This window comes from Phascolarctos cinereus, unplaced genomic scaffold, assembly GCF_003287225.1.
Source record: "Phascolarctos cinereus isolate Bilbo 61053 unplaced genomic scaffold, phaCin_HiC Scaffold_1;HRSCAF=81, whole genome shotgun sequence".
NCBI classification, from domain to species: domain Eukaryota; kingdom Metazoa; phylum Chordata; class Mammalia; order Diprotodontia; family Phascolarctidae; genus Phascolarctos; species Phascolarctos cinereus.
This window is the reverse complement of record NW_027555514.1, coordinates 211,979,347-212,007,261: the sequence shown is the minus strand read 5'-3', so window position 1 is coordinate 212,007,261 and position 27,915 is coordinate 211,979,347. Positions and strand designations below refer to the sequence as shown.

At 43.1% G+C, this 27,915-nt stretch overlaps 2 protein-coding genes and 1 long non-coding RNA gene across 5 annotated transcripts; 1 reads left to right on the top strand and 2 right to left on the bottom strand.

Moving 5' to 3' along the window:
- Positions 1–1,511: 1,511 nt before the first annotated feature.
- COX14 (cytochrome c oxidase assembly factor COX14) lies at positions 1,512–18,771 on the bottom strand. Of its 2 annotated transcripts, none has more exons than XM_020966095.2 (2): positions 18,668–18,771; positions 1,512–1,944 (listed from the first exon to the last, which is right to left on the bottom strand). In XM_020966095.2, exons 1-2 carry the CDS (start codon positions 18,769–18,771, stop codon positions 1,746–1,748), a joined length of 303 nt encoding a protein of 100 aa, XP_020821754.1. In that variant the 3' UTR covers positions 1,512–1,745. The 2 variants fall into 2 exon arrangements, with proteins under 2 accessions (XP_020821754.1, XP_020821755.1); XM_020966096.2 differs by having other exon boundaries at positions 1,512–1,933; positions 18,668–18,757.
- Positions 18,772–18,965: 194 nt separating this feature from the next.
- On the top strand, positions 18,966–23,768 carry LOC144458192 (uncharacterized). Its single transcript, XR_013487752.1, has 2 exons — positions 18,966–19,279; positions 23,360–23,768. It is a non-coding gene; the product is annotated as an uncharacterized LOC144458192 (long non-coding RNA).
- GPD1 (glycerol-3-phosphate dehydrogenase 1) lies at positions 21,986–27,657 on the bottom strand. Of its 2 annotated transcripts, XM_020966080.2 has the most exons (8): positions 27,340–27,463; positions 26,586–26,763; positions 25,644–25,784; positions 25,195–25,333; positions 24,860–24,972; positions 23,305–23,538; positions 22,884–22,990; positions 21,986–22,247 (listed from the first exon to the last, which is right to left on the bottom strand). In XM_020966080.2, exons 1-8 carry the CDS (start codon positions 27,378–27,380, stop codon positions 22,151–22,153), a joined length of 1,050 nt encoding a protein of 349 aa, XP_020821739.1. In that variant the 5' UTR covers positions 27,381–27,463; the 3' UTR covers positions 21,986–22,150. The 2 variants fall into 2 exon arrangements, with proteins under 2 accessions (XP_020821739.1, XP_020821740.1); XM_020966081.2 differs by lacking the exon at positions 26,586–26,763 and having other exon boundaries at positions 27,340–27,657.
- Between the last annotated feature and the right edge of the window lie 258 nt (positions 27,658–27,915).

The following is a 27,915-nucleotide window of genomic DNA, read 5'->3' as shown; positions in this document are numbered from 1 at the left end:
AAACCCTGTCAGTAAATTAGGGGATGTCTACCCAAGCATATGAAGACTCTCCCCTGGCAGAAGGAGGCTTTAGCAGGTGCCACAGAGCACTTGGAGCTTGGTTAGACATTGAAGACGCCAAGGTCATCCACTGCATCCCAAGCTGCTGCCGGTTGTCTTGACTTTCGTCTTGCCATCGGACTTGGATTTGGGTGAGCAAGTAGCACAAGTTATCAGCCAATCCACACACCAGTCAAGACTGGTCCTCACGGAAAACAACAAACAATGGCTGGGCTGCGGTACAAACCTGGGTCCTAGAAGTCCCAACCCATCCTCTTTTCTACTTCATCATGCTGTGGGTTGGGCTCCCCATCACAGGAGTTTTTCTGACCCTTTCTCAACTACGCAGGGATTCTTGTTCCAAGAACACATCGGAGTTGGACTATTTACCCTCTGAGGTTCCAGCTCTCATGGTGCCACATACACCTATGTACCCCTAACAAAACAGAAGCCAAAGTCAAGCTATCCAGACTGCTGGGGCTTAGGGTCCTGGGCTGTCGAAAGCAAGCAGTCTACCCCCAAGAGCTATGTGTTCCTACTTTAAGGAAGGGCATTTTAATCTGAAAGCCCACTGAATCCCAAGGAACTATATCTTTTACATGTAGGGTTATCAACCTCTCCTTGAGGCTTCTAATGGAATCTTAACAGGTTTGCTTCTGAGTACAGCTACTTGAAAAAAGCATAAAGGCTAATATACTCAGTGAGTTTAGTATCAATCAGACTACAGAGTACTGTATTCAGTTCTGGATCCTATTAACAATACCAACAAGGAGTACCAAACTGAGGAGTTTGGAAACCATAAGGAGCAGTCGAAGGAACTGAAGTTTAAGCAAAAGAGACCTGGGAGAGGAAGGAAGCATAATCACTCTTTGCCAGATGAAAGGAAAGGATTAAGCTTCAGGAGGCAAAACTGTACGGAAGTTACAAGGTGGTGTATTTTGTTTTTACATAAGAATTTCGGAACACTCAGAGAAGTCTGATGATGGATTGGGCTGTTTAGCAAGTTCCCAGGTACTAAAGGAGTTGAAGCCGAGGATGGATAGCATCTGGAAGGATATTATAGAGTGATTAATACTTTGGGTAGACATATGGATAAATGATTTTTTTTTCTTTTTGGGCTAGGCAATGGGGTTAAGTGACTTGCTCAGGGTCACAGCTAGTAAGTGTTATGTGTCTGAGGCCACATTTGAACTCAGGTCCTCCTGAACCCAGGGCCAGTGCTCTATCCACTGCACCACCTAGCTGCCCGGTGGATAGATGATTCTTGCAATCACAATGCACTTTAGCAGTGTGTGAAAAATAAACTCTACCCAAATTTCTCAGGTAGGTAACTGCTCATGTTACTTTATAGGTAATCAAATTCAAGGATGTTAGGAGTACAGTCTGACCAGGACAATGGGAAGCTGAGAAATGTGATTTCTGCCCTGATCAAAAAGAATAATCCCCAACTCAAGTAAACAAATACCACGAGCTTGAAATGGCAAACCATATTTAATGTCTTTGTATGTCCTTCACTGTCACCCCTCCACTGTGATCCATCATCACTCAGAACTCAAGGCAGGGAGCACATCAATACATTCCTTTGACCAAGACTGGAAGCCAGGGAGACTCCCAAGCAAGGGCTGGTAATTACCCTTCCATGCAAATAATGTCTGATGTTCTACAGCAGGCCACAGGCCTCTGTATTCTATGATAAAACAATCTCTTCAGTCCCGTAGGACGTTTGGAGTCTTTTGTTCTTCAGCTGCCTGACGCAGGACACCACGATGCTGAAAGTAGCGATAGGCCTGGGCACCACACAGGAAGCTGCCGTACACGGTGAGCAACATCATGGAGGCAGAGAAGGCCTTGTAGCCAAAGTCAGCTACTTGTTTAGCCGATGGCATTTTGCCCCCTGCAAAAAAACTGGATTCAGATCCAAACCATTGAATATGATACACATACTCCCAAGTGCTCACCACCGTTCTAGTTAGAATTATCCCAGCAGTACACAATATATTTCCCATATAAAAAGACTTAGATGGGTATAAGGAAGTGAAGACAAAGACTTCCTTTGGGAATTCCCAATACAAAGAAGCAAACATAACTGAGAAAAAACAGAATGAACAAGAACTAAATTAGGAACAAGTTGACAACTGATTATTATTCACGTTAACGAGTATGGACAAAGCCAAAAAGATAGAATCCAAAAATTGTTTCACTTGGTGTAGGGTATGTGACCTGATCTTTTTTTTTATTTTTAGGAGATTAACTTTCTTAATTTTGTTTGACTAAGGCTAGTAATTAAATCTGCATGCCCTGAACTCATGACAGATCAAATAGCCAGTAGAAGATACGTATAAAAGATTAACACTGGCTGTGGCATCACATTAAGAGGGCCCAAAGTGCTGTACACATAGAATGTTACCAATAAATGCTTCATAATATGAACTGTAATCATTCAATTATACTTAGCTACCCTTTGTAACACTTTTTTTTAAAGAAAAGGCATTCCAGTTTCCCGTCTGAACCTCTGGAACACAACTACAAGACCTAGAACTCAAATCTGTGCCCTCCTGTAAAGGTGCTGTCTTGGAGAGCTCACTGGTTCCAATGGCTTGAAGTGTTATCTCAATTCTGGATGGCTTTCAAAACTTTATCTGCAGCCCTAATCTTTCTCTTACACTTGGGGGACACATCAACTATCTGTTGGAGATGCCACACAAGCTCAATATGTCCAAAACTGATCTTATTATCTCTCCTTCCTTTCCCCCTAAAAAGCCCTATCACTCCTTCAGACTTCCCTATTTCCAATGAGGATACCATCACTCCTTTAGTCATTCACTCAGGTTTACCACCTGAGTCATCCTCAATCCCTTCTTAGGCATTCACTAAACACCTACCACGTGCCAGGCACTGTGCTAGCCACTGAGGATACAAAGACAAAAATTATGTAATCCCTATTCTTGAGAGCTTTGCATGACAGACAGCAAGGCACAATGACTAGAAAGCAGGCCTAGAAGCCATAAAGACCTAGGTTCAAGTCCTGCCTGACACATGTGACCCTAGAAAAGTCACTTAAACTCTCAGTGCTCTAGATAATTCTCTCATGATTCTTAGTTGCAGAGAAGTTGCCAACCTTCACCATACAGAGAGTTCTCTAGAATCACAATTCTAGTCCTTACCCCGAAAAATAAATATAGAACAAATAAAATACAAAATAGTTAATAAAGGAAGGCACCATCAGGATCAGGAAAGGAATGTGTGCTTGAAGAAAGGGAGCAATTCTGTGAAAGAGAGGTGAGGAAGGAGTGCACTCCAGTTGTGGGATGGCTAGAACAAAGGCAGAGACAGGGCACGAGAGTATCATGTGTGAGGACCAGAGAGAAGACCAAGCTGACTGGATCAGAGTGTGAAGAAAGGGGAGCATGTATAACGCAGGTGGAAAGACAAATTAGACACAAGGTGTGAATGACTTTAAAAGGGCTCATATGTTATCCTAGAAGCAACAGAGTCATTTAGAAGGGTCATATCTGTGCTTATGAAAATTCACTGGCAGCTGTGTGGAGGAGAGCTGGGGAGGGAGTCGGGGCAGGGAGACCAGTGGGAGGCCATGGCAATAATCCAGTTGAGAAGAGATGAGGAAGGGCCTGGAACTAAGGTGGCAGCTGTGTGAAGAGACAGAGGGTGTCAGAGAGGACAGATGCTGTAGGGGTAGAAGGAACAAGATTTGGCAACTGAGTGGATATATGAGGTGAGGAAGAGTGAGGAGTTGAGGATAATGTCAAAGTTACAAGTGGAAGAGTGACTGAAAGAAAGAAAAATGACAGAAATACGGTTTGGAGGAAAAGCTAATGAATTCAAGTTTGGACATACTGAGGGGAGGGAGTAGGTCAACAGTGTCAAATGCAGCAGAGATCAAAAAGGATCAGGACTGAGAAAATATGAGACCACCATATCTGTCAAGGGCAGGAACTGTGTTTCTCTCTCTCCCTTCCTCCCTTGTATATCTCTAACAACTTACAGATCATAAACACCTATCTGTAATGTAATTAATGTCTGTTCAAATGAAATGTAAGATGGGGAAGGGTTGAATATGTTTCAGACACCTAGGGGCTGAAGACCCCGGGCTGAGAATGAGTAACAGTGCAAGCACAGTACTGGCCTGGCGAACAACAGCAGGCTCAACAGAGCTTAAGTTCTCTGTTCCCTCCTGTACCAATCATGCTGAGCCCTGCCACCAACTTTAGGAAGGAAATACATTCTGAAAAAGGAACAACAGATTGTTCATTCACTTCAACATTTATTAAGTTTGGTGAGAAAGTTTTTTTTTTAATTAATAATAGCAATGACAAGCAGGTTGAGTTATCTTTCTGAGGTGAATAATCAAATGAGGGACAAAGGTGATTCGACAATTTTGATTACATGAATCTAACAGCTTTAGCATGGACAAAAATTAATGCAACTATAATAAGAAAGGTAGTGCTGAATGGGGGGAAAAAACCTTTGTTTCCAATATCTCCAAGAAGGTTCTGATATCCAAGATATACACACAACTAAGAAGGTCTGACAGGTTATTCCCTCATACGTACGTGGTCAAAGGACATGAACAGTTCTCAAAAGAATTGCCAATTATTAACAGGATAGGAAAGAATGCTCTAAATCACTAATGATGCAAAAAACATACATCAATAACACTGGGGTTCCAACTCACACTCAGCAAACTGACAAAGATGAGAAAAGACGGGAATAGTCAATGCTGGAGAAGTGGAAAAATAGGCACACTACTACATGGCTGATGGAACTATGACTGGTATAACCTCTCCGGAAAGCAATCTGGAATTATGCAAATACAGGAGTTAAAACTGCCACTGTTGGGTGTATACCCCGAGGAGGTCACTGACCAAAAAATTTTATATACGTCAACATGTTTATAGCAGCACTTTTTGCGGGAGCAAAAAAACAGAAACAAACTAGATATCTATTAATTAGGAAACGGATAGAAAAAGTGTGAATATAATGGAGAATTACTGTGCTATAAGAAGCAATGATTATAAATATAAAGAAGCACAGATTTAAATGAACTGATACAAAGCAAGGAGAGCCAAGCAAATAATACACATATCCAGGTAAACAGAAAGAACAACAAAACAATCAAAACATGAATGCTGAAAAACCACAAAGAACAAGCCGGGCCTCAACATTTTCCTTCACTTCTTTGCAAAGCTGAGGAAGTCCACAGATATGAAATACTGAATACAATATCAGATTTTTTTTGATGTACTGATCAGTTCTGCTGAATTTTTCCCCTCTTTCTCTTTTTACTGTTTAAATTCCTTGCAGGCAGAGCCAAGAAAGCAAAATACACAGCACCTATTGTGTAGTCCACTACATACAACATATAGTTGAAAGAACTACACACACACACACACACATACACACACACACACAAAAATCAAAAGTGAACACTGCAAAATAATAAAGAATCAAGATGGTTCCAAAGAAGAGATATGGGAAGATACTCCCACACTCCCCTTTTAAAGAGATGGGTGGGGCTGCTAGGTGGCAAAATGGATAGAACACCTCCCTGGAATCAGGAAGACCTGAGTTAAAATCCAGCCTCAGACACTTGATACTGTCGTGACCCTGGGCAAGTCCCTTAACCCTGACTGCCTTGAAAAAAAAATTAAAGAGACATGAATTCCACAAGTGTGGTACAGCACACCTATTTTCAGACTTTTCTATGTATTGATTAGGCTAATTTTTCTCTCTTTTTGTCTTTAAAAATATTGTTTCTTATATGGGATGGCTCTCTGGGAGCAGGAGGGATACCGAGGAAAATTGGGGGGGAAAAAAATCAATATATAAAGACATTAATGAAAACTTATTTTTGGGACATCCAGGTGGCGCAGTGGATAGAGCTCCAGCCTTGGAGTCAGGAGAACCTGAGCTCAAATCCTGCCTCAGACATGTAACACTTACTAGCTATGTGAGCCTTAATAAGGGCAAGTCACTTAACCTGGATTGCCTCACCAAAAAAAAAAAAGCAAAAAACAAAAAACAAAAAACTCTTAATTTTTAAGAAATTCTTTGTTAAAAGGCATGCTCTGAGGAGGTGTCGTGGAAGGGGTAAAAAAGGAAATCTAGATGGTATAAAAACAAAAGATCAACATAAATCTATTTAAAAAACAAAACAAAAAGAAAGCAAATCAAAAGAGCCTTGAGATTTCACCTCACTCCCACCTAGCAAACTGCCAAAAATAACAAAAGATGAGAACCATCAAAGTCAGAGGAGTTATGGAAAGTCATACTAATGCATTACGGTAGAGCTGTGAACTTACTCCACAATTCTAGAAAACAACTTGGAATCAGGAGTGACTAAAATGGCTATACCTTCTGACCTAGAGATTTCACTTTCAGGCACATAATACTCCAGGGATGTTAATAATAAAAACATAGGTCCAAATACATACCAAACTATTTACAGTTGAGCTCTGTGTTTAACAAAGACTTGAAGCAAAGCATATTATTATTATTCAAAAATGACTAAACAAGTTCTGGTACATTAATGTAACAGTATCACTGTGCTATAATAAATGATAAAGATGATCGATACAGAGACACATGAGAAGCCTTACATGAAGCAATGCAAAGTGAAATAAGCAAAACTAGGAAAACCACATGCACAAAGATTACAACAATATACCCAGAAAGAACAACAAAACAATCAAAACTGAATGCTGTGAAATTATAATGACCAAACTTGGCGTCAGAAGATTTATGAGAATGCCCTTCAGAGTACTATTATAGAAGCTGAGGACTTTGGATGTGGAACTGGGTATGTCAGACTTTTTAAAAAATGTCTTGGGTTAGTTTTGCTGAAAGTTTTTTTCTCTCTTCTAAAAAATATTTATAAGGGATGGCTCTCTGGATGGTGGGGGTGGGGAGAAAAGGAATGTAGGTAATGCAAAAAAAATTTATTTTAAAGAACTTCCTGTGCTAGGGCCTGGGAGAAGATACAAAGATCAAACAATTACACAAGAACCCTCTCCTGATTAGGTCTATGATAAATTATTCAACCTGAAAAAGAGAAGGCTAATGTAGGACCGAATAATTACTAGTCTTGATCCTCTTTCCCATACCCTTTGGGATCCTTTTCCATCAGTTATCATTTCTTCACTTTTCAATGAATCCCTTTCCATCGGCTCCTTTCTATGAACCTTGCTAAAAACTCCTACTATGAGCTTACCTCTTTCCTTCTAGATGTGGCCTTCAAAAAAGCTAACAGGACCTTACACAGGATATAATGGAAGTACAGTGTTTTTCATTTAGCCCCATACAGACACTAGGTATGCCGCTAGTATATATCATTTGGTGGGGAACTGTTATAAATATTTTTGTACATATTTTCCTCTTTGATCTCTTTAGGATATGGACCTAGTAACAGTATCACTAGGTCAAAGAATATACACATAATAGCTTTTCGGGCACAGTTTCAAAATACTTTTCAGACTAGTTCATAACTCCACAAACAATGGATTAGTGTGGATACAACACAGGTAGATACCACCAGTCTGGGGCTTACTTAAATGATCCATTACAGAAAAGAAAAAAGGCAGCACTGGGCAGGAGAATAATTTTTTGCATGGTTTCACAGATAAATGAAAAATCTGGAGGCAGTCATGGAGTATGGAGTGAGTCTCTCCTTTAGGGAAAAAGATAACATGGTTGCTGAGTGAGTGACGGAAGGGTTTTTCGCAGATGGTTTTTGGATCAAAAGATATTGTGTATGATAAGCATGGAATAGGAAAAATGGCATTGGGAACAAAAAGGAGGTGTCAGAAAGGTCTATTTGGCTATCATAAAGATAGCCACAGCCACTGCTCTGATGCAGGGCTTAAATCTGAGCTGCAGCAACAAAGTGTTAGAAGAAAAAGGCAATGGTCCACATCTCAAGTTCTAGAGGTTAGCACATTACAGCTGCCACAACTCCCAAGTCTTCGTGACAAAAGAAGGTGATGGATGTGTCAAAGTCTAGGAGACCTAAATCTAGAGGTGAAGAGTTCACATACTGGATGAAAGAAAAAAGCACTTCATGTTCTCTCATGTCTCTGCGTGGGGTCAGGAGCAAGGAACAGAAAGGCTTTGCCATGACTACAAATTATTGGATCCACTGCCTGCAACAGACAGGATCCTAAGAATTTCTCAATTTGTCATTTAGTTACTGGCACGGGAATAGACAGGAGAGTGATTAAGTGGGCCTGACCCAAGGTGGCAGGAGTGGTGGGAAATCTCATGACCTAATAAGTTCCTTGGGCAAACCGGAACTTGGATTTTGACATTTTATTGCCTTGCTGGGCAAATGAAGTGAATAAAGAGCGAATTATGAGAAAATTTTCCTGGCTTTGACTCAAAGTAGTAAGTTATAAACACATCAGACAAAGGTAGATCCACAAGGGAAGTCTTCCTTTAATATTCGGGAAAACAGGGAAGGGGATTACCCTGTGAAATTCAATTCCAGGTAAGCTGATGTCCCTTGACAAAAAGGAATTGGGAATTTGGGTAGAGCAAAATGGAGGAAAAGGAAAAGTGAACAACATCAACCAGGTTGCAAAAGAGAGTAAAGTATGGTAACAGGGTTGGGAACAACGAAGTGGGGAGAAATTACAAAGAAGTTGATAAGACAGAAATCTTAGTCAAAGTGGTTATATAGGGTGCCCATCTTGGTCAACTTTTCCTTCTTTCTTGACTAGGAGGATTAGGGACATTACAAGGGGAAGTGACATAGCACAAAATACTTTGTTAAAGAAGAAATTCAATGAAAAGAGTGATTCCCTTTCAGGCATCTTTTACAGGGGGAATCAGAAAGGGAAAAGAGGAATATAAAAGAGCTGGTCAAAAGGGGTAGGGGGGGCATAGGGAAGTAAGAATTTCTGGGAAAGGTTAAGAGTGGTTGGCTCAGTTTAGAATGGAAGTTTCTGGAACGCTAGCAGTTTTTGCTACAACTCCAGAAGTTTGCTTTCTGTTTTTGTCAGGGAATCTTCCTAGCTAGCAAATGCTTTCTTCTTCTTTTAAAACATATCTGATTTCTCAAAAAAAAAACCCACCAATATGTTTTGGGTCAGAATCTTCTAAAAAGCTCTGTAAATAAGTCAATTATCTGAGTCAAATGATCTTGCATTTGGCCACTGCCAACTGGGATCATCCATGCTATACCCATTCCACTTGACAAGAGAAAGATGAAATGTTTTAGAGATAATCCTACAGGTAACTATCAAGGCTGGCTAGAAATTATTTATTTATTGACTGCCATTTGTTCCACTATAATCCCACTGGTGATTTTACTCTGTTGATTACTGCTGGTTGAGTCTATCCATAGAAAAGAGGGAGTATGTCTACCACAGTCATCACTCTCAGGAAGATTTATTTTCCTTGAAAGTCTTTCCTCAGAATATTCCCAGGTATCTAGGCTTTCTTTGTCACACAGACTAATACTAGCTGTGCTAAGTAGATCATGAGTCCATAGAGAAAACCCTACATTCACCCTTTTTGTTAAAGTTTCCAAAAGGTCTCAAGAAGGCATGACTTTCAGAGAAAAAGAAAAATGACTCTTACCACCTTCAGGAATTAAGAGGACTGGGACAGCACAGGAAAGTGTGGTGAAGGGTAAGAAGTCTTACCTTAGTGGCATCCCTGATAATTCACCTGTGCTACTGGTCTCAAGGGTCCCCAAAGAAGTTCCAGTTATCTTACTTCTGACACCAAATTGTTGGGAGATTTCTCAAGCTAGGGTCTTGAAGAGCCCAGGGAGAGTAACACCCACTAGTTGGGTCCATAAACTGGAGGTCGGTAACTTCAGAGACCAGATGAAAAGGAAATACTAAGTTTATTCAAAGCTACACAGGGGAACCACTAAGTGAAAAGTGACTCCCTGAACAAAGATTTAGTTCAACTTAGTAGAGTTTACACTATAACGCTCAGCCTTTTTTACAGAGATCACCTTATAAACTGCATACTGTGACAGACAGATTAAGGATAAGGGTATACATTTAAGAGGCTCCAAAGGCCTGCCTATTCTTGGCTCTTGAGCATTTTGTTTTTGTCCTCCTCAGTTCCTGCTTTAAGAATACCACAGACAAACCTCACACCTCCACAAAAAAGGCAAGCAGGATGGTAAGAGAATCATACCACACAAAGATTAGTTTGAAGGAACTGCAAATTTTAGACTGGAGGAAATTTAAGAAAGCCATGTATTGGAAGGGCTGTTACATAGAAACAGGATTAAATTTATTTTGCTTGGCCCTTTCATCAAAAGGTAGAACTAGGAGCAAGGAACAGAAGTTGCAGAGGGGCACAATTTAAATGTCCAGTGTTCTGATGATGCTATATGCTTGTGAAATATCTCAGAAGAGAATCTCAATCTCAGAAGACTCAAAATCACAGAGATTTTTAGGGGCAAGAAGCCTGAATTAATTCATCTGTCTGTGTTTTGCAAGTCCAAATAGAACTAAACATTATGTGAGGGTCCAGATGGTGGATCTAGGAATAGTGGGTAGATATTACAGAGGAGCAGTTTTCAGTTCAACATAAAAAAGAATACAATAATTAGAGCTGTCCAAAAATAGAATAGGCAACCCCATGAGGTAGTGATTTTCATGTCACTGGACATGGTCTAGCAGATGCTGGACTCTTTCATTTTTTTGTCTTTGAAGCATAGTACCTAGCAGAATGCTCTACACATAGTAAAGGCTTAATAAATGTTTCATTGAACTGAATCCAGATGATTTTTTAAGTTCCTTTCCAACACAAGATACTTTCTATCATTTGTAACCAAGCTTCTCAAAAATCTACACTTGCCACCTTACCTCCTATTTATTATTACTGATAATAGCTAACATTTTATACACAGAACTTCAAGGTCTGCAAAGCACTTTACATATATCACTTGTTCTTCATAACAATCTTGTAAGGTGGTTACATTATTGAGAGACATTTAGGATCCCACGACTAGTACGTGTCCATGAAGTATTCACTTCAGATCTTTCTGACACCAAGTCCAGTGCTCCATCCACTGTGCTGTTTCCTATTGCCTAGATTATGAAGGCCACCTAATTACTATTTTCCCCAAAGGAATCCAGTACTCTGGCTCAACTGGTGTATTCAATGCTCTCTGAAGATAATCATCAAATCCCTAGCTTTCTGTTCCCCACTACCTGGAAGGACTGCCTATTCCTACCATCCCTTCACAACCCAGCTCAAGCCACCTTCTGTGAGATCCTGACTATCCCAGATAAAGGTGACCACTCCTCCCTCTGAAATCTTGTAGCAATAAATGGGCTAAGAAGACTAGATTTATTCTGTCCCAGCTTGGCCACTTTATTAGCTGTATGACCTTTAACAGGTAACGACCCTTCTAAACTTTCTGAACTTGTTTCCACATAGGTAAATGGGAATATTCTCATCTTAAATCATGAAGACCTGGGTTCAAGTCCTACCTCTGATTTTCTCTGAGTAAAGGGGTCTGGGAGATTTGGAAACAGAAGTGAGGAAGCGCTGGATCTCATTCAGTTAAGAAGGAGATGGAAAACCTTATGTGGTTATTCTTTATGATATACAGTTTGAAATTCACTGGCTCCAAAGCTGGGGCATGGGAATAATAGGGCCATTCCTTATCTGAAGAACCTTCAGAACAGATAAGAAAGGGCAGGGACTATATCAGGAACATAAATGGAATTAAATCAGGCTCTTTGGTTTTTTTTGTTTGTTTTTGTTGTTTTAGGCAATGGGGTTAAGTGACTTGCCCAGGTCACACAGCTAGTAAGTGTTATGTGTCTGAGGCCGCATTTGAACTCAGGTCCTCCTGACTTTAGGACTAGTGCCCCGAAATCAGGCTCTTTGGGTGTTTGAAAGGAAACAGACACAAGGTTATACTAGGAGTGCCCCATGTGTCTCTAAAAATGAGTTTATTGATAATAATGAACTCTCTTTTTGAAGGGCTAACCATAAATTGCTCTTAGATAAATGGAGATTTAAATGTTAACATAAGTGATTATTAATCCAGATTTTGGTCGAAGTTGGTCCTGAAAATAAACCAGAATGTAGTCTGTGTTCGCCTATTAGGATAATTGTGGTAAATAGAACCAAATGAAAAACATACATTTGTTATTTGGCATTAAAGCATGAAAAACACTAGAAATTTCATAGAACAAGAAAACCTGAGTCAAAAAGCTCCAGTCTTAGACACTGATTAACTGTATGAATTCACCTCTGTTTACCTTGTTTTCCTGATCTGTAAAGGAGAAAATAAAATAGCATCTACCTCCCAGGGGTTGTTGTGAGAATCACAAGATTGTGAAATGCTGGCATATGGCAAGTACTATAGTGACTATATGAATGATTAACTATTGTTCTTCTTATTATTTCCATAATGGATAACTTTATACAGAGTTTTGGATATGATTAGCATAAAATGCCAAAGGTGAATGATGAATGATTTTCCAGGTAAGTTAATCTGGAAATTCACTCAACTGAATTGAGGTGACCAGACTGTAATTGGTTTTGTTTCATGTTTGAAATCCATAATGTGTCTATGTTGCTATAATGTTTCTAAATCTTCTTACATTGTGAGATTTTGTAAATCATCATATCAAGTATGCTGCTGAAAAAGCAGCTCCTTTTTTAATTTGGATGTTGTTAGATTATGAACTGAACTGTTAAAAGAAGGTGGCAAAAATGTTAAAAAAAAACCTTATCTATTCAGCCCCACTGGCCATGTGTTGTACAATATTCTGAAATACTGAAATTAAAAAAAAATACTGAAATTTAAGAAACTAGAAACTTCCAGTTTGCCTATAATTAAAAGGAAGTTTCAGCAAAAATTATTTGGTTATCACTTATTAAAATTATGAAATTACTGATTAAGTTACATGGGGTTATTGTCATAATGTTAAAACCTATCAAGTATTTAAGATGGGTATATTTTATTTTTATTTTTTTTTACTTTTAGGCAATTGGGGGTAAGTGACTTGCCCAGGGTCACACAGCTAGTAAGTGTCAAGTGTTTGGTCTGAGGCCAGATTTGAATTCAGGTCCTCCTGACTTCGGGGCCGGTGCTCTACCCACTGAGCCACCTAGCTGCCCCAAGATGCGTATATTTTAAAAGGGAAAACTGAGAATTACTGTGAGGGAAAATGTACAAAGATCTTGTAAAATCTTCTTATTCACAAAGTTACAAGGTTTCCTGAGATCATCTGCTTGGACAGTATAATAAGCGCTTCTCAGTTCTGTGAAAAAGCTTGCTAATTTTGTAAAATTCCTAAGCAATGAATTAGTTTACTGAAAAAATGGGACCCCCTTTTCCACTCCTTGCAAAAATGAGGGTGAAATTTTCAAGCCTGCTTAAAGAGTTTCCTCTGAGGGTATTTGCCCATCACTTGAGAAGGTTATGAAGTTATACCTGGAATGGTATATACTGAAGATGTATCTTGAGCCAATTTGGTCTCAAAAAAAAAAGCTAGTCTAAAAAAGATTTATTTTTGCCATAAGGGGTGTTGCCATACAATACTTTTAAGAGATGGATATCTGCTAGTCTGGAGGCTTACAGCAACTGGCCAATTTTTTTCCTGGGTTTTCAATAAATTATACATTAACTATCTGTGTGGAATTCCAGAATATAATTGTTTGATTTCTAATGACTGATTTTTACACCAGGATGAGTTTAAATTAAGCTAGAAGAAAAATAAGGAAAGGACGTGAATTTTTCTTTTTAAAGCTTGGTAAACTTTTGCTATTGTAATACCATGAAAGAAATAATAACTTAAATGATAAATGTTGGAGAAGATGTGGGAAAATTGGGACAGTAATGCATTGTTGGTGGAGTTGTGAAATGACCCAACCATTTTGGAGATCAATTTGGAACTATACCCAAAGGGCTACAAAAATGTGCATATCCTTTGACCCAGCAATAGCACTTCTAGGGCTATATTCCAAAGAGATTATAAAAATGGGAAAAGGACCCACATGTACAAAAATATTTATAGCAGCTCTTTTTGTGGTGGCAAAGAATTGGAAACTGAGGGGATGCCCATCAACTGGGGAATGGCTGAACAAGTTGTGGTACATGAATATAATGGAATACTACTGTGCTATAAGAAATGATGAGCAGGCAGATTTCAGAAAAACCTGGAAAGACTTGTATGGACTGATGCTGAATGAAGTGAGCAGAACCAGGAGAATGTTGTACACAGTAACAGCTACGTTGTGTGAGGACTAACTTTAATAAACTTAGCCCTACCCAGCAATACAAGGACCTAAGACATCTCCAAAGGTCTCGTGATGGAAAATGCTATCCACACCCAAAGAAAAAACTACGGAGTTTGAATGCAGATTGTAGCATACTATTTGCTATTTTTTCCCTCTGTTTTGTTTTGTTTCTTCTTTCTAGTAGTTCCTCCTATTAGTTCTAATTCTTCCTTACAACATGACTAACGTGAAAATAAAAAATAAAAAAAAATACCTTAGCCCTAAGCTGTGATTAGTGAAACTTGCTATTTGAAGTAATATCTCATAGGATTGTAATCTGATATCAATCTAAGTTCTGATTTCAGATATGATTGCCTGTACTGTCATGAGACCGAAAGTCCACCATTCAAGGGGGATGCCATGTGCTGCCCAGAAGGAGTGCAGTCTGAAAATTGCTACAGGTAGATATGTGTGTCTGGGAAAGATCACGGGGACAACTTTGGCATAGCTGAAGGTAGGATCATCCCGACTAAAGTTTCCCTATGTTGTTACTTCCCTTTGAATAATTCTGAGACTAACTATAATACCCTGTAAATGAGGTGGAATTTTGCTGTATGATCAGCTGTTCCTAAAACTTAACTCTGACTCTTAGCTGAAATCAAAAAGAGTTAAGGATGTTTTATCCTCATATACTTATCATTCTGTGCCCTTGGGCCTGGAGGACCAGCTTTAATGCTATTACACCATGTTCATTATTCTTCCTCTATCCTAAACAAGAGTTAAATTAGTGCTTGGACTTGTCCTATGTATAAGATTAAGTCCCTGAAGTATTTCATTCTTTCAGAATGATATGGGAATAATTAGACAATGATTAAGAAGCTTATGAAATAAAGATATTAATCTATTAATTCACAAATTTAACCTCACAAGGTTAAAGTCTGAAAACTCTTCTATTTTTGTTTTTAAGGAATAGAGTTTCCATGAAATCAGTTAATTTGGTGGAGAATAATTTATGAACTACCTTGTAGGGAAACTCATTTTACTTAGGTTTGTTATTTAATATACAATTAAGATTCATATATAAAGCATGTTCTGAAATGCAAAACTACTCAAGAGTCACCTTAAAAATGTCCCCTTTGCTTAAAGGGCTTCTATGAGCACTAGTCTATGTTTGTGTAATATCTATTCCACTTGAACATGGTTAAATGACTGAATATTTTACTACAGACAATTTGTTTCATATAAACTATTCTCTGTATACAATTTGGCATTATTTAGTATATTTACATATCCCAAGTATATTTACACATCTCAAGTCTTTTGTTGTTTGCTATTAAGAAGCTTTTAACCAAATTCATTTGTGTACCTGTTGAACCTGGAGAAAAAGCATCAGTGCTGGTAGCTATGTATTCATGTACAGAATTAAATCCTTAAAGTATCTCTTCCTCCTAAATCAGCAGGAGTGAAATGAAATTCCAAGAAAGCAACAAGATCAGATAATTATATGTCAAATGTAAATTATTCTAACAGGACACACAAGCTTTGAGAATGTTATAAAAATAAGTTCTAAAAATTGGGTTCAGAATTTTACATGTAAAATTTCACTAAAGATGACAGAAACATTCCTAATTTGATGTTCTTATTATGGTTCTATTGTCAATTAAGACCAGAATCGTAAGGTTTGAACTAGTTTTCACCACATGACCTAGTTATTAAAAAAAGCAAACTTAAGAAGTTATACTAAGTTGTATTAAGTCTTGTTACTAACAGATTTCGTAGAAGTAATTAGGAATCTCTGCAAGTGACTTGGAATCAGGGAAGAATATCCACTGAAAGAAGACCACTCCAGAGCTGTTATGAGACCAAGGCCTATTCCAGAATATCCAAGGGAAGACATTTTTAGGGACCAGACAACTGGAGGAGACATCTGGGACTCAAGATGAAATGTGCTGATTAACTGAACACTAGGAGTGGGTTACCACGTTACAAGGAACATTGATGTTATCATTATCATATACTTTGGTCTTCTGTTTCATGGTATTTCTGTTTACTGAGTTTTCTTGGTGACTTTACTGATTTGTAAATCTCTCTAAAATTATTATGCCCTCTAAATGGCCTGATCTGCAATAGGCCTTAATTTACATACAGGGTCTATTTAACAAAGTTTGTCTCACTGGGGGATACATGAGATTATGACTCTGTTATCTAAGTTAATTCAACTCTGTGACATTGATGGAAACACAGGATCATTATTTGTGACACTCATGGCCACAGTACATTTATTTTCTGTTGTGAGCTTAAATCCCCTGGCTTATAGCTATTAATTTAGCACACACAGCAGAGATTAGGATGATACAACTGAGGATTAAGGAGTGATATAAAACCAAATGTGGTGTGGAAGCATATATGTATATTTTGTTTTGTTGTTCAGTCATTGCCATATGTACAGTTAACACCAAACAGGGGAATTGTTAAAAGTTATGCTAAGTTAGTGACCCATTGTTCCAAGACCAGTTTGTCAATGTGTTGGGGGTGGCTCACTCAGTCTGTAGCTTTTGTGTTATCTGCTACTTATTACCTACCAGGACATCTGTTAAACAACAAGTAGACTGCAGATATTGGCAATTAGGGAGGTGCTACAATGCAATGGACCAACTCCTTTTACTGAGATGGTCCTATCCAATTGTCTTTATTAACGTAATCAATAAAATCAGGCTCCACCTTGATTCTCTTGCTGATCTCTAGTGATTAGCCTGTCAATGTTTTGCTGCCTTGACATACTTTTAATAAGCTCTTTGTAATTCTCTTTGTCCACAGTTTTGCCTTGTTAATCCAGGCAAAGTCCAAAGAACTTTCCTTTAACAAAAACGTTTTATAGCAAGGCACTTTGTTGAGCACTGTGAATAAATAAAACAAAGCCCTATCCCCAAAGGAAAGATAAGACACAGAATTTTTAAAAATGTATAAGTGCTATATGCAAAAAAGGACATGGGGAAATTATGAGGGAAAGAAGAGATGGGTTGGTCAGATGGCAAGAAGTAACAAGTAGATAACTTGAGAGCTATACTCACACTACAGACGTCAGGGGACACTGAGAAAGGCCTCCATTAAGTAGAGTGAACCCCTCGTGATAAATTCAGAATATGAACAAAAGATGAGGAGAAACAGATGGGCTGACATCTACATCTTTGTAGGGATTATCCAAAATCATGTGAACTCCTTGCCAGCAACTGTTTTTCTTTATTTCTTTTTGGGGTTGGGTTGGGCGTTGCCTCTCTTTATATTCCCAGTACTTAGCACAGGGCCACCAGGCATAGAGTAGGCCTTAATAAATGCTAACTGACTGACATAAATCACAGATCCATTTCAGTATTTGAATAAGTGCTATAAGACAGATGGACTCAGAAGAGGAAGTTCAGAGGAAGAAGAGTTCAATGATCATCTGGGAGGGTGCCCCAGAATACTTCAAGTAAGAACTAGCTCTGCGCAATGAAAGATGACTAGGATTTTGACTGGCTTCCTTTAAGTCCTAACTAAAATCCCACCTTCTACAAGAATCTTTTTCTAACTCCTCTTAATTCTAGTGCTTTCCCTCTCTTGATGATTTCCTATTTATCCTGTATATAGTTTGGTTTGTAAAGATTTGTTTGCATGTTGTCTCCCCCACTACAATGTAAGCTTCTTGAGGACAGGGGCTGTCTTTTGCCTCTTTTTGTATGCCTAGGGCTTAGCACAGTGCCTGCCACACAGTAGGCGCTTAAAAAAAAGTTTACTGAATAGACAAGACGGGAAAGGGAGGAAAAGGAGCATAGTTGGAGTAGGGTCAAAGCAAAGGGAATATTCTATACAAAGGCAGGATAACAAGTCTACAAGTATTAGAGGAGGGGAGCAGGGGTACCGTGACTTGAGTCTGATTGAAGCATTAGGCCTTAAAAACCAGACTAAGAAAATTAAGGGTCTTCAGATGGCCCCAAGACCTGCTCGATAAGGGACTGTGAGCAGAAGCAGAGAAGTACAGGGATGCAGAGATCGCGCATTAGGAAAACCAGGACTCAAGAGGTGGTCTCTGCTCGGGCCTCTTGGAAGCCGACCCGCGCTGGCCGATGCAGCCAAAGCACAGGCCGGCAAGGGGAGGCCGACCACGCCGCTGGGAGGGCCGCTCAGCTTCCGCGCCTGCCCACTAGACACCCAGCGGTCGTGCCCCCGGCCCCGACCCTCAGGCCGCGCGGGCCGGCCTCCCTCTCCAACCTTTGCTCCACCCTTTCCCAAGGTCTGGGAAGTTACCAGGTCTTTTAGCGCTTTTGGGGACTGAGATCCGAGGAGACACGCGTGAGCTCGGGAGCCCAGACTCGGCCCCACCACCCCTCCCCGGCCTTGCCTCTCCCGCCCCACACATCCTCCCCCGTACCTGGCGTTCACAGCTAAGACCGCAGCCTTCTTAAGTCCTTCGACTCGCTCAACCTTCGCCGCTGCGCCACTTCCGGCCCCAAGGGAAGGTGGGACCGGAACCATAAAGATGCAACAGCGAGAGTCGAGGGAGGGGAACTCGAGGCCTTGAACTCTAAGCAAGGCACCCAAACAGAAGCGTTAGGGCGGAAATGGATTCTTACCCTCCCGAACTAACTTCCGGCCTCAGTAGGGAGGGAGGGGTCTAACTTCCCGAAGCCGGCTAGAGTATACTTCCGCCCTCTGAGGAGGAATATCTGCTGCAACGCCGGCTGGATCCGATGAATTTCCGGCTCGCCGGGCCAATCATTGGCGCCGTAAAAGTCTCCAAGGAGCAGTTTGAACGCACAGAATCCTGGGCTTTGTAGTCATTCCTCATTAGGACTCCCTGACGCTGAGGTCAGAGAGTGCTGTAATCGATAGGCCAATCCCAAGCACGCATGATCTAGTGGTGTCACTGGTCGTCGGGCAGATCCCTTTCTGGAAAGATTTGATTTGAAGCCGTCAGTGCGCCTCCTGGTGCTTCTTCCTGCACTTTCCCAGAAGAATGAATGCCAAAGAAGGGTGACCTATGGTGAGTAAGTAAGGTGCTCACCTGGACCCTGCAGAGAAATACAGCCAAGTTTGACAGTGGTCATGTGCCAAGTGGGAATTGGAAAGCCAAAAGTAGTCTATTGTTTCCCTAGTTTTAAAGCTGCCACAGATTCCTAAAGCCCTGGGTATTTTTTTTGGAAGAATCATAATGAGTATCTAGAGAAGCAGTGATAGGAAGAAACTGTGGACCTGGAGATTGAAGACCTGAGTTCTGGCCCCAGAATGAACCAGTGGTGTGAGCCTGGCCAGACTCTCCAGGCTTGTTTCCAAAGCTCTAATATGGCCAAAGATTTAAAGCCAAAAGCAATCTAGCCCAAACCTCTCAGTTTGCAGATAATAATAACAATGTTCATTAAGGTTTGCAAATATGATTTGCCTTTATCCTAACGCAACCCTGGGATATAGGTGCTATTTTTATCCCTGCTTTACAGATGGGGAAAACTGAAGCAGGCCCCCATTAAGTAACTTGCCTAAGGTCATGCAGCTGGGAAATGTTCCAGGGTGGTTTGAATTCAGGTTCCCCTTAACTCTATTCACTGGACTACTTAGTTACCTAGGAAAGAGGTACAAGGAAGGTGAGTTGAACCCAGGTCCTCTGAGTCCAAATCCACCATTCTTTCCACTGCACAGAACAATCACTAGAATAACAAGAGGGCAAGAGGCTCTGGGGATGAATGACAAATTTGATGTTGTCAAAACAGTAAAAACGGAATTCTCCTCACCATGAAGAAAAATAAGGGTTGGGGGGAGGGAAGTGAAGAGTAGTGTCACACACACACATACACACATACACACGCACAAACTCAGTTCAGAAAAGAATCTGACTTTATTGTAGAAACAAAGATGTTTGACTTGAAGGACTCACGTTAAAGTTAGGAATCTGTTCAGTGTCAGTAAATCATATTACTGAATTTTAGACCTATTTCTAAGTGAGGGGGTAGGGGTAGGAGTGGGTTCTCTGGTCTTTCCCCCAACTCAGCTTCCTGGGGAGGGAGAGTAGTATGACAGTACCACTCAGGAAGGCCTGGAAGGCTGACCCTGATCCTCTAGTAATCCTATCTCCCATATCAGTTATCCAGGGGCTTGGTAGCCCTTCATTGCTACACAAGACTTCCTAAAAGCCATGGTTCCTACTGCCTGACAGTGGTTGGAGGAGTGGTTTCAGAGATATTTAGTCCCTGATTTGGGGAAGGTGGACTATAGAGCTGCCATTTTCTTGTTAGTAGACCACAATGTGCCATTCACTGACTAGTGGCCCCTCTGCTGACTGGACAGAGCCCCAGACTATTAATAGCCCAGTACCCAGGCTGCTGACCTGCAAACATTCCTGCTGCTGCCACCTGATCCTTGGCCAAGGCTAGGGCCAAGAATACTCCTCTCCTCTCTCTCTCTCCCTCTTCTCCTCCCCATTCTCTTTCCTTCACTTAAGCCCCTCTTCTTCTTTACTCCTTTTTGTTAACCTGTCTTGAGAAATAGGTATGGGTATTTCATTCATTTCCCTGGGCCCTGGGTTAGACACTCTTGAGGCAATGTGGGCAGGCATTCCTTTCTCTGAGAACACTCCTAGCTTTTGGAGAGGGCCCTCTTTAACCAAGAGGCCTGCTCCCTTTCATCCCCTTTAACTCTGCATGTGCCAGGATGTGGCATGTGGATATCCCTTTTCTGCCAACCTGCTTCCCGACCCCTACTCCATGAGGCCATTTTCTTTACTTTTAATACCTCCTCCCCACCCCCCAGAGAAACCAGCCCTTACTCCCTGGAGCACCCTTCCCAACCCCATAATGATCAGTAGCTCCTTCTTCTGCTTGGTAGAATTGAGACTGAGGAGCATGAGTATTTTAGGAAAGGGAGGGGTGGCATTCAGAGAGTGATAGCCCTCTCAAGATGTCATATCCTCAGCTGAAGGCTGGAGGGAGGGAAGGCAGGGGGGTGGTAAATGAAAAGGTCAGAGTCAAAGCCACGCTGAAAAGGTACAGGAGGTACAGTCAGATTAAGTTCTTGATACCCAGAGATATAGAGTGAGTGAGCCCAGGGAGGGGGGAGGGAAGAGACAGGAGAGAAAAGTCACTAGAAAGGTCAGCTGGGTAGGAGAGGTGCTGGCAAGACCAGGGAAAGTGCCAGGGCTCAAAAAGCCAGGAACCAGGAAAGCCCCAGGGAGGGGAGAGGGCCCCCAGGGCCCCCAGGGCCTCTGATGCCAGCATAGCTGGTTCTGATGCCAGGGGAGGAGGGGAATGGTTCTAAGGACAAAGATGTTGCTAGGAGAAGTTGGAAGGGAGTTGAGATCTTTGTATTTTGTAACAAACACTGAAATCCATTGACACAGGGCAGTGCCCCTGGTGAGGCTGGAGCCAGGGAGGTTCATGAGGCTCTATCTTCCTCCCCTTCCTTTTCTCCCTCCCCCAAGCCCAGCCCACCTCCTAAGCCACATCTGCCTCAACTTTCTCACTTCCACAAGAAGCTGACACTGCTGGCTGCCTCAGTGGCCACTCAGTTGGGCATGGGAACTGGAGGACAGGATTTTTAGCTTTGGGCATAGTTTTTGTAGGTCAGCAAAATGTAGCAGCCATTCTGACCCCCTATTAGACAGAGAGCATTGAGGTTCATTTCCCCCATCCCCAAAGGGAAAAGAAAGAGAGGAGGTGGGAGGAGGGGAAGACACAAGAATTCAGGACTTTCCAAACTGAGATGAGGTAAATTGCTTGGGTTTCATTTGGCCTCCAACTGAGATGAGGGTGAGCAACTGTGAAGTCTTGGAAAAGTTCTCAGGGCCCAGAATGCCCTGGGGCCTCCTGCCCTGGAGTCAGGTTCAGGAAGCTGGGGATCTTCAGTCACCTCGCCCTGCCTGCGCTATTCACATGTGTTCTGGGTGGTTCTGGAGGCAGTGGATAAACTTCTGGACTGGGCGACCCTCATAGCACACCTGGTACACGGCCATAAACAAGGGGAACCTGGGAAGAGCAGCAGGGAAAGAACGATTCACTGGTTCAGCCTCTGAGTCCAGAAGACCCCCATTTCACCTACTGATGACAAACTCCTCGGCCTCGGGGTGAAAGGCACCCTCACAAATGGTCCTTCTTTCCCTCCAGTTGTTCCTGCCATCACAATCTTGGCCTACACTCTTCTCTTCTGGATTGGAGGGCCCTCATACCCACTCCTTGTCTCCTCCCCTGCCTCATTCCCTGTGTCTAGGCAGTTCCTCCCGGCACAAGACAGTCTCTTTCTCTCTTTGCTCTGACCAGACCTCTTCCAAACCCTTTTCAAAATTCCCTGCCTCCAAGAAGTTTGCCCAGCTTCAACTAATCACACTGCATCCCTCTAGCAGGATTTGCTTATACATACAGTAGATATGCTAGTATTTCTGTGTGTGTTTTTAGAGTGAGCCCTGAGAACTGGGACCCTGTCTCTATGCAAGGGGTTGGGCTGCTCAGGATAGGTGGGAGGGCCAAACAAAATGCCTGACTATCAGAATCCTATCCCTGGGCACCTCAGATCTTTTCTCCCGTAACAGGGAAAGGGTGAGACTAAGGAGGGCAAGGGGTGGTGGGGAAGGCAATAGGAGGTCTTGTCAGTGGGACTGCACTCACTTGTCCACCAAGCCCTTGTGTTTCAGAATGCTGTGCAGCTCCCGAGCTGTCTGGGGCCCCTGAAGCTTCTGCCCATTCAGCATCTCTTTTTCCAGTTGTTCAATAGACTGTGAAGGAGATGGAGTTGGGAGAGGGGGAAGGTAGGGAGCACAAGGTCTCAGTAGTTGGGGTCAGGTGGAGCCTGAAATCTCAGATAGGGAGTAGGGGCACTGGGGAGGAATTCTGGGAAGGGGTAAGAACATTCACAGCAGAAGCATAGCTGGTGCCTTTTCCCCCAGTACCCTGCCTCAAGCATCTTTCAGTCCTCCCAAACCCCCCCCCCAGAAGCCTTCCCAACCCCCTCTCCTCTTCCCCATTGCCCTCCTGGATCCTCTCCCTCTCAATATTCTGCCATCTTCCACCCCACCTCTTGAGCCCCCACCTTTCCAGTTCGGGCAAAGGCTTCAGCCACTTTTCTGTTCCGACCCCCGTAACAGGTGGTGATGAGGTCAGCAACCCCACAGCTTTCCAGGAAGGTAGCTGAGGAGACGGGGCCCTTGCAGAAGAATGTGGCGAAGGTGATCATTTCCATGAGTCCCAGCCGGATCACAGCAGCCTTTGTATTGTCACCAAAGCCCAGCCCATCACAGAAGCCAGCTCCAACAGCAACCACATTCTTTGTGGGAAGAGGGGGGAAGCAATGCAGTCCTTAGGTGGCACCTTAAGGGCCACCACATCTCCTCCCTCAACCCCATCCGTTCTCTTTATAGACCTGGTCGGGGTGGAGAGGCATTACTCTTGGTTAGATCCGAGTATCACGACCAGCAGTTCTTAACTTGGGGTCTGTCCACTTTTTTTTCCTATGTTTTAGTAACTCTACTTCAATATAATCAGTGTTCTTTGTAATTTTTTTTTATTTTTGTATTTTATTTTATGCATTTAAAAACAATATTCTGGGAAAGGTTCCACAGGATTCACCAAACTGCTAAAGGGATCCATGACAAAAAAGGTTAATAATCCCTAAAGCAAGGGGTTCTGCCTTTTCAATAGCAAGGCCAACATGGAAGATTAGCAACTGGGGGCCCTAACCCAGGGATGGGGAAACCTACAGCCTCCAGGCCAAGTGTGGCCTTCTAGGTCCTTGGGTGCAGCCTTTTGACTGAGTCCAAGTTTTACAGAACAAAGCCTTTTATTAAGGGCCTTTGTTCTGTGAAATTGGGGCTCAGTCAAAGCTGCATTTGAGAACCCAGAGGGCCACGGATTCCCCATCCCTGCCCTAATCTGTTTCCAAAATACTTCCCGCTGCCCTCCCTGAGTCCAAAACTGTTCCTTTTCTCTGGCATCGTCTGTGCCACCTAATAACCTCGGTGGTACAGTACATAGAGTGCTGGGACTGAAGTCAAGAAGACCGGAGTTCAAATCCAGTCTCAGACACTAACTAGCTGTGTGACTCTGCCTCAGCTTCCTCATCTGTAAAATGAGGACAATAATAGCATCTACTTTGAAGGGCAGTGTCTGTATAGTGCTTAGCTCAGGGCCTAGCAGGCACTTAATACTTGCTTGTTCCTGCCCCCTAACCAACCCTACTTCATACCTCCTTCCCCTAGAAATACTTCCCTGATTGATTCATACCTCTAGCATTATTTCTAGAGCTCTTTCTAGCTGTCCCATGTTCTTTTCTTATCTCTAAGTCTGTGTCCTTGGTGTCTCTCTGTCTCTCCCACCAGACTGAGAACTACTCAAGGGCAGGGGCTTTCTCTCTCCTCCCTCTGGACCTTCCTTTAGCCTCTAAGATAGGGCTCTCACAAAGGGCATGGGTGGTCCAGATGAGGGCAGGTGTTTTTCACCGGGTGGGTGCAGGGAGGATCTGAACCCGTTTCCCCAAGTTGCCTCTATAGGTTGCACCCACTGGGGTTTTATCTAGCCTGGAGTCCGGGCAGCCTATACTTCTCTCTATGGAGCCCAGCAGGACCCTAACTCCTCCCCTTGCCCCTCACCTTGAGGGCCCCACAGATCTCTACTGTGTCCACTTCTTGCACCACAGTTATTCGGAAATTTGGTGTTTGCAACAGTTCCTTCAGCAGCTGCCCTTGGGCCAGGTCCTTGCAGCCTAAAGTGGAAGGGATGAGGCTGAGCAAGAGATGTCCCTCAATGACAGCTGTTCTCCCCTATCTCTGCTCCAGACAGAGAGTAACCCTTCTACTCCCCTTGCCTTACTGTACCCCTCTATCCTCCCTCTAGTCTTCCCCTTGTTAGTATCTTTATAGGAAAAAAAAAGACGGGAAAAGAAATGAGTTGGGCTATGGTGAGGGTGGGGACAAGGAGGTCTCACCAATGGTGGTTTCACAGAATTTCTCATCAGCCACCTCATTGGCAATATTGGCCCCCATCAGCACACTAATGGGGATGCCCAGTCGTTCGTGGATCACCTCAGAGATCAACTTCAGCCCATCAGGGCCCTCGTCCACACCCTGAGCACAGAATGGGACTCAGCTAGCTTTTGTCGGTTACTTCCCATCTCTCCCCGCCCCTCTCTATCATCCCATGTCCCATACATGGAGACCTATGCCGTCTAAAAACCACGATTCAGTAGCCCGCCTTCTGCCTAAGATCTTCCTCCCATCCCAGCTTAGGAACCAGATGAACTTTCCTTGGCCATCCCCACGATGCCCCAAACCAACGCACTACCCCTTCCCCTATTTCTCTGCAATTGCTGCTCTCGTTCTCACTCCTCACTATAGCCATTGTTTCCCCCTGCCTCCCTTCTCCCGCCCTAGGCACCTTGATAAGAGACACCCCAATGGCATTTCCCTTCAGATGACCCTTGAGCTGGTCACAGATTTTGCCAATGAATTGATGGGGCACCACGAAAATGAGAACATCTGCATCTGCTGCCGCCTGGATCACATCTGGTATGGCCACCTACGGGAGTGGTAGAGCAGTGCTGACAGGACTATTCTTGGGCTTGGGGGAGGGTGGTGGGAAACGGGTGCATGGGGGCAGGATTGGGTTTCATAGGAGCTATCAGACTTAAAGAGGCAGGGCATTTTGCCACCTTCCCTCCTGCAACAGTTCCAGCTATTCTGTGGGGTAAAAGATTCTTGAAAACAACTTTTGAGACCCTAACTTGCTTCTAAGCCATGTCTATGGGACGTGACAGGTGACTAAAAAGAGGATGGGTTGGGGTGGTTGGAGCACTCAGATGACTTTAAGGGCTAAAAATGAGCTGCAGACTACGTGCCCTCCCCCTTTTCAGGGGGAAGGTGGAAGACAAATGAGTTTGGTCCTACTCCTATAGTCCACAGAGCTGTCTCCAAGGTCAGCCACTAGGTGAATGAGTAACAGGATTGAGAGCCAGGGGCACTGTCCTGGACCCCAGAGTCTGGAAGCCTGGCCTTGGTTACCCCAGAGATGACTTGCTTCTAAGCCTCCCTCCCCCTTTCCTCATCCAACCCAGCCCTGGAGCTATCTTATGGAAAGTGGGGACTACATTCTGTTCCTTCTCTGGTCCTGAGAAGCCCCAGGTTCGTATTAGGGGACTAACACCCCTGTGACAAATAGGTTATGCTTTGGGCAGATCTGTCACCCTCTGGGGCTGGTACTGACCTCAGATTAGGTCCAGCTTCCCTCAAACGGTCTCTTAATTTAGGGCCTGGAGTGTGACCCCCATAAACTCTCCACCATCATTCTCCCTACCCCCATTGATCTTTATGGGGACCTCACCACATTAGGAGGTAGCTTGCGCCCAGGTAGGTATTTGACATTCTCATGCTTCGTGTTGATGATCTCTGTTAACTTTTGGCCCGAAACTTCCTCCTCAAACACCCACATGGCGACCTGTGGGTCAAACTGTGCCAGCTGGGCCACATTGCTACCCACAATCTTGGCAATAGCAGAGCCCCTGAGGAATGGTGGCAAAAGACGAGGATATAGTGAGGGTGGTGGTAAAGGAGTAGTTTCTAAGGTCTGAGTAGGCTGAGACAACAGTGGCAACAGCTAGCACTTATCCTTAGGCTAACAGATGGAGTCCACTAAAATGTAAATAACCACCTTTCCTAACATATCCCCCACTCTTATCCAAGGACTAATGGGCCTGAGACTCCAAATAGTTTGGGATACTAATGAGATTTAGTCCTACTCACTGGGGATGAGACCCAGGTTCCAGGTTCATACCATCCTGCTGCTCTCAGGAAAGGCACCTGCTGTCACCCCAATAGACGTAATCAATCGGATATCGGTGGGGAGGCAAAGTCAAGGTGGCTTCTTTTCTTCAGGGGTGTTGGTACAATTGGAAGGAGAGGGAGCAGCCCTGAAGCCCCATCCTGCTCTTGTTCAGAATAAGGATACAGGGCTATTGGGGCAGTTATTGGGGCTAAGGCAGGGCTGAGGGTTTCCTACTCTCATCTCATACCCTCCTCATGGTCATATTGTTTCCCCTCCCTTTTTCCCCACCACAGTCCTCAACTGGGCTTCTTACCAGTTCCCTGAGCCCACGATGCAGACCTTCTTGCCAGCCATGGTCCTGCCTCCCAGCCTGGGCTAGCTCTGTACCACACTGCCCTGCTCCTCCGTTTGCTCGGAGCATTTAACTGTGGCATGTCGGGGAAGCCAAGCTCCACCCCTAAAGTGGGGGTGGAAGTGAGGGAGAGTCCAGCAGGGACAGGGAGGAACAAATGGAGAGAGGTGCGGACAAGGAATCAGGACAGAGACTAATCTCAAATTTTTTTTCTCCCCTCGGCTGGCACCTTCTGGCCTTCTGCTTTCCTAGGAGAGCTCATTAGGTGAGAGACCAAGGCTGTCCTTTCCATCAGCAGACCTAGGAACTATACCTTTTCAAAGCACCAGGCTGTTCTCTAGCAGTGACAGTGACCAACACCTCATTAGGATCTCCAGGGGCTAGCTAGTATCCTGCAACTTTACAGACGGGGAACCCTCAAATAACTTAGCAGAAACATAGGGAGCTTGAGAATGCACGAGGTCTGGCTCCTCAACTAAAACACTAAAGGCCAAATGAGGCTCCAATAAAGTAGTCATCCTGGGTCCCCACCTCAGG

Coding starts and splice junctions, on each gene's coding strand:
- COX14 (XM_020966095.2), bottom strand. CDS start 18,771: ATGGTTCCGGTCCCACCTTCCCTTGGGGCCGGAAGTGGCGCAGCGGCG. Junction 1,945..18,667: donor GTCTTAGCTGTGAACGCCAG/GTACGGGGGAGG, acceptor ATCTGAATCCAG/TTTTTTTGCAGGGGGCAAAA.
- GPD1 (XM_020966080.2), bottom strand. CDS start 27,380: ATGGCTGGCAAGAAGGTCTGCATCGTGGGCTCAGGGAACTG. Junction 25,334..25,643: donor TTGGGGTGTCTCTTATCAAG/GTGCCTAGGGCG, acceptor TTCTGTGCTCAG/GGTGTGGACGAGGGCCCTGA. Junction 22,248..22,883: donor CACAAGGGCTTGGTGGACAA/GTGAGTGCAGTC, acceptor TGCTCTTCCCAG/GTTCCCCTTGTTTATGGCCG.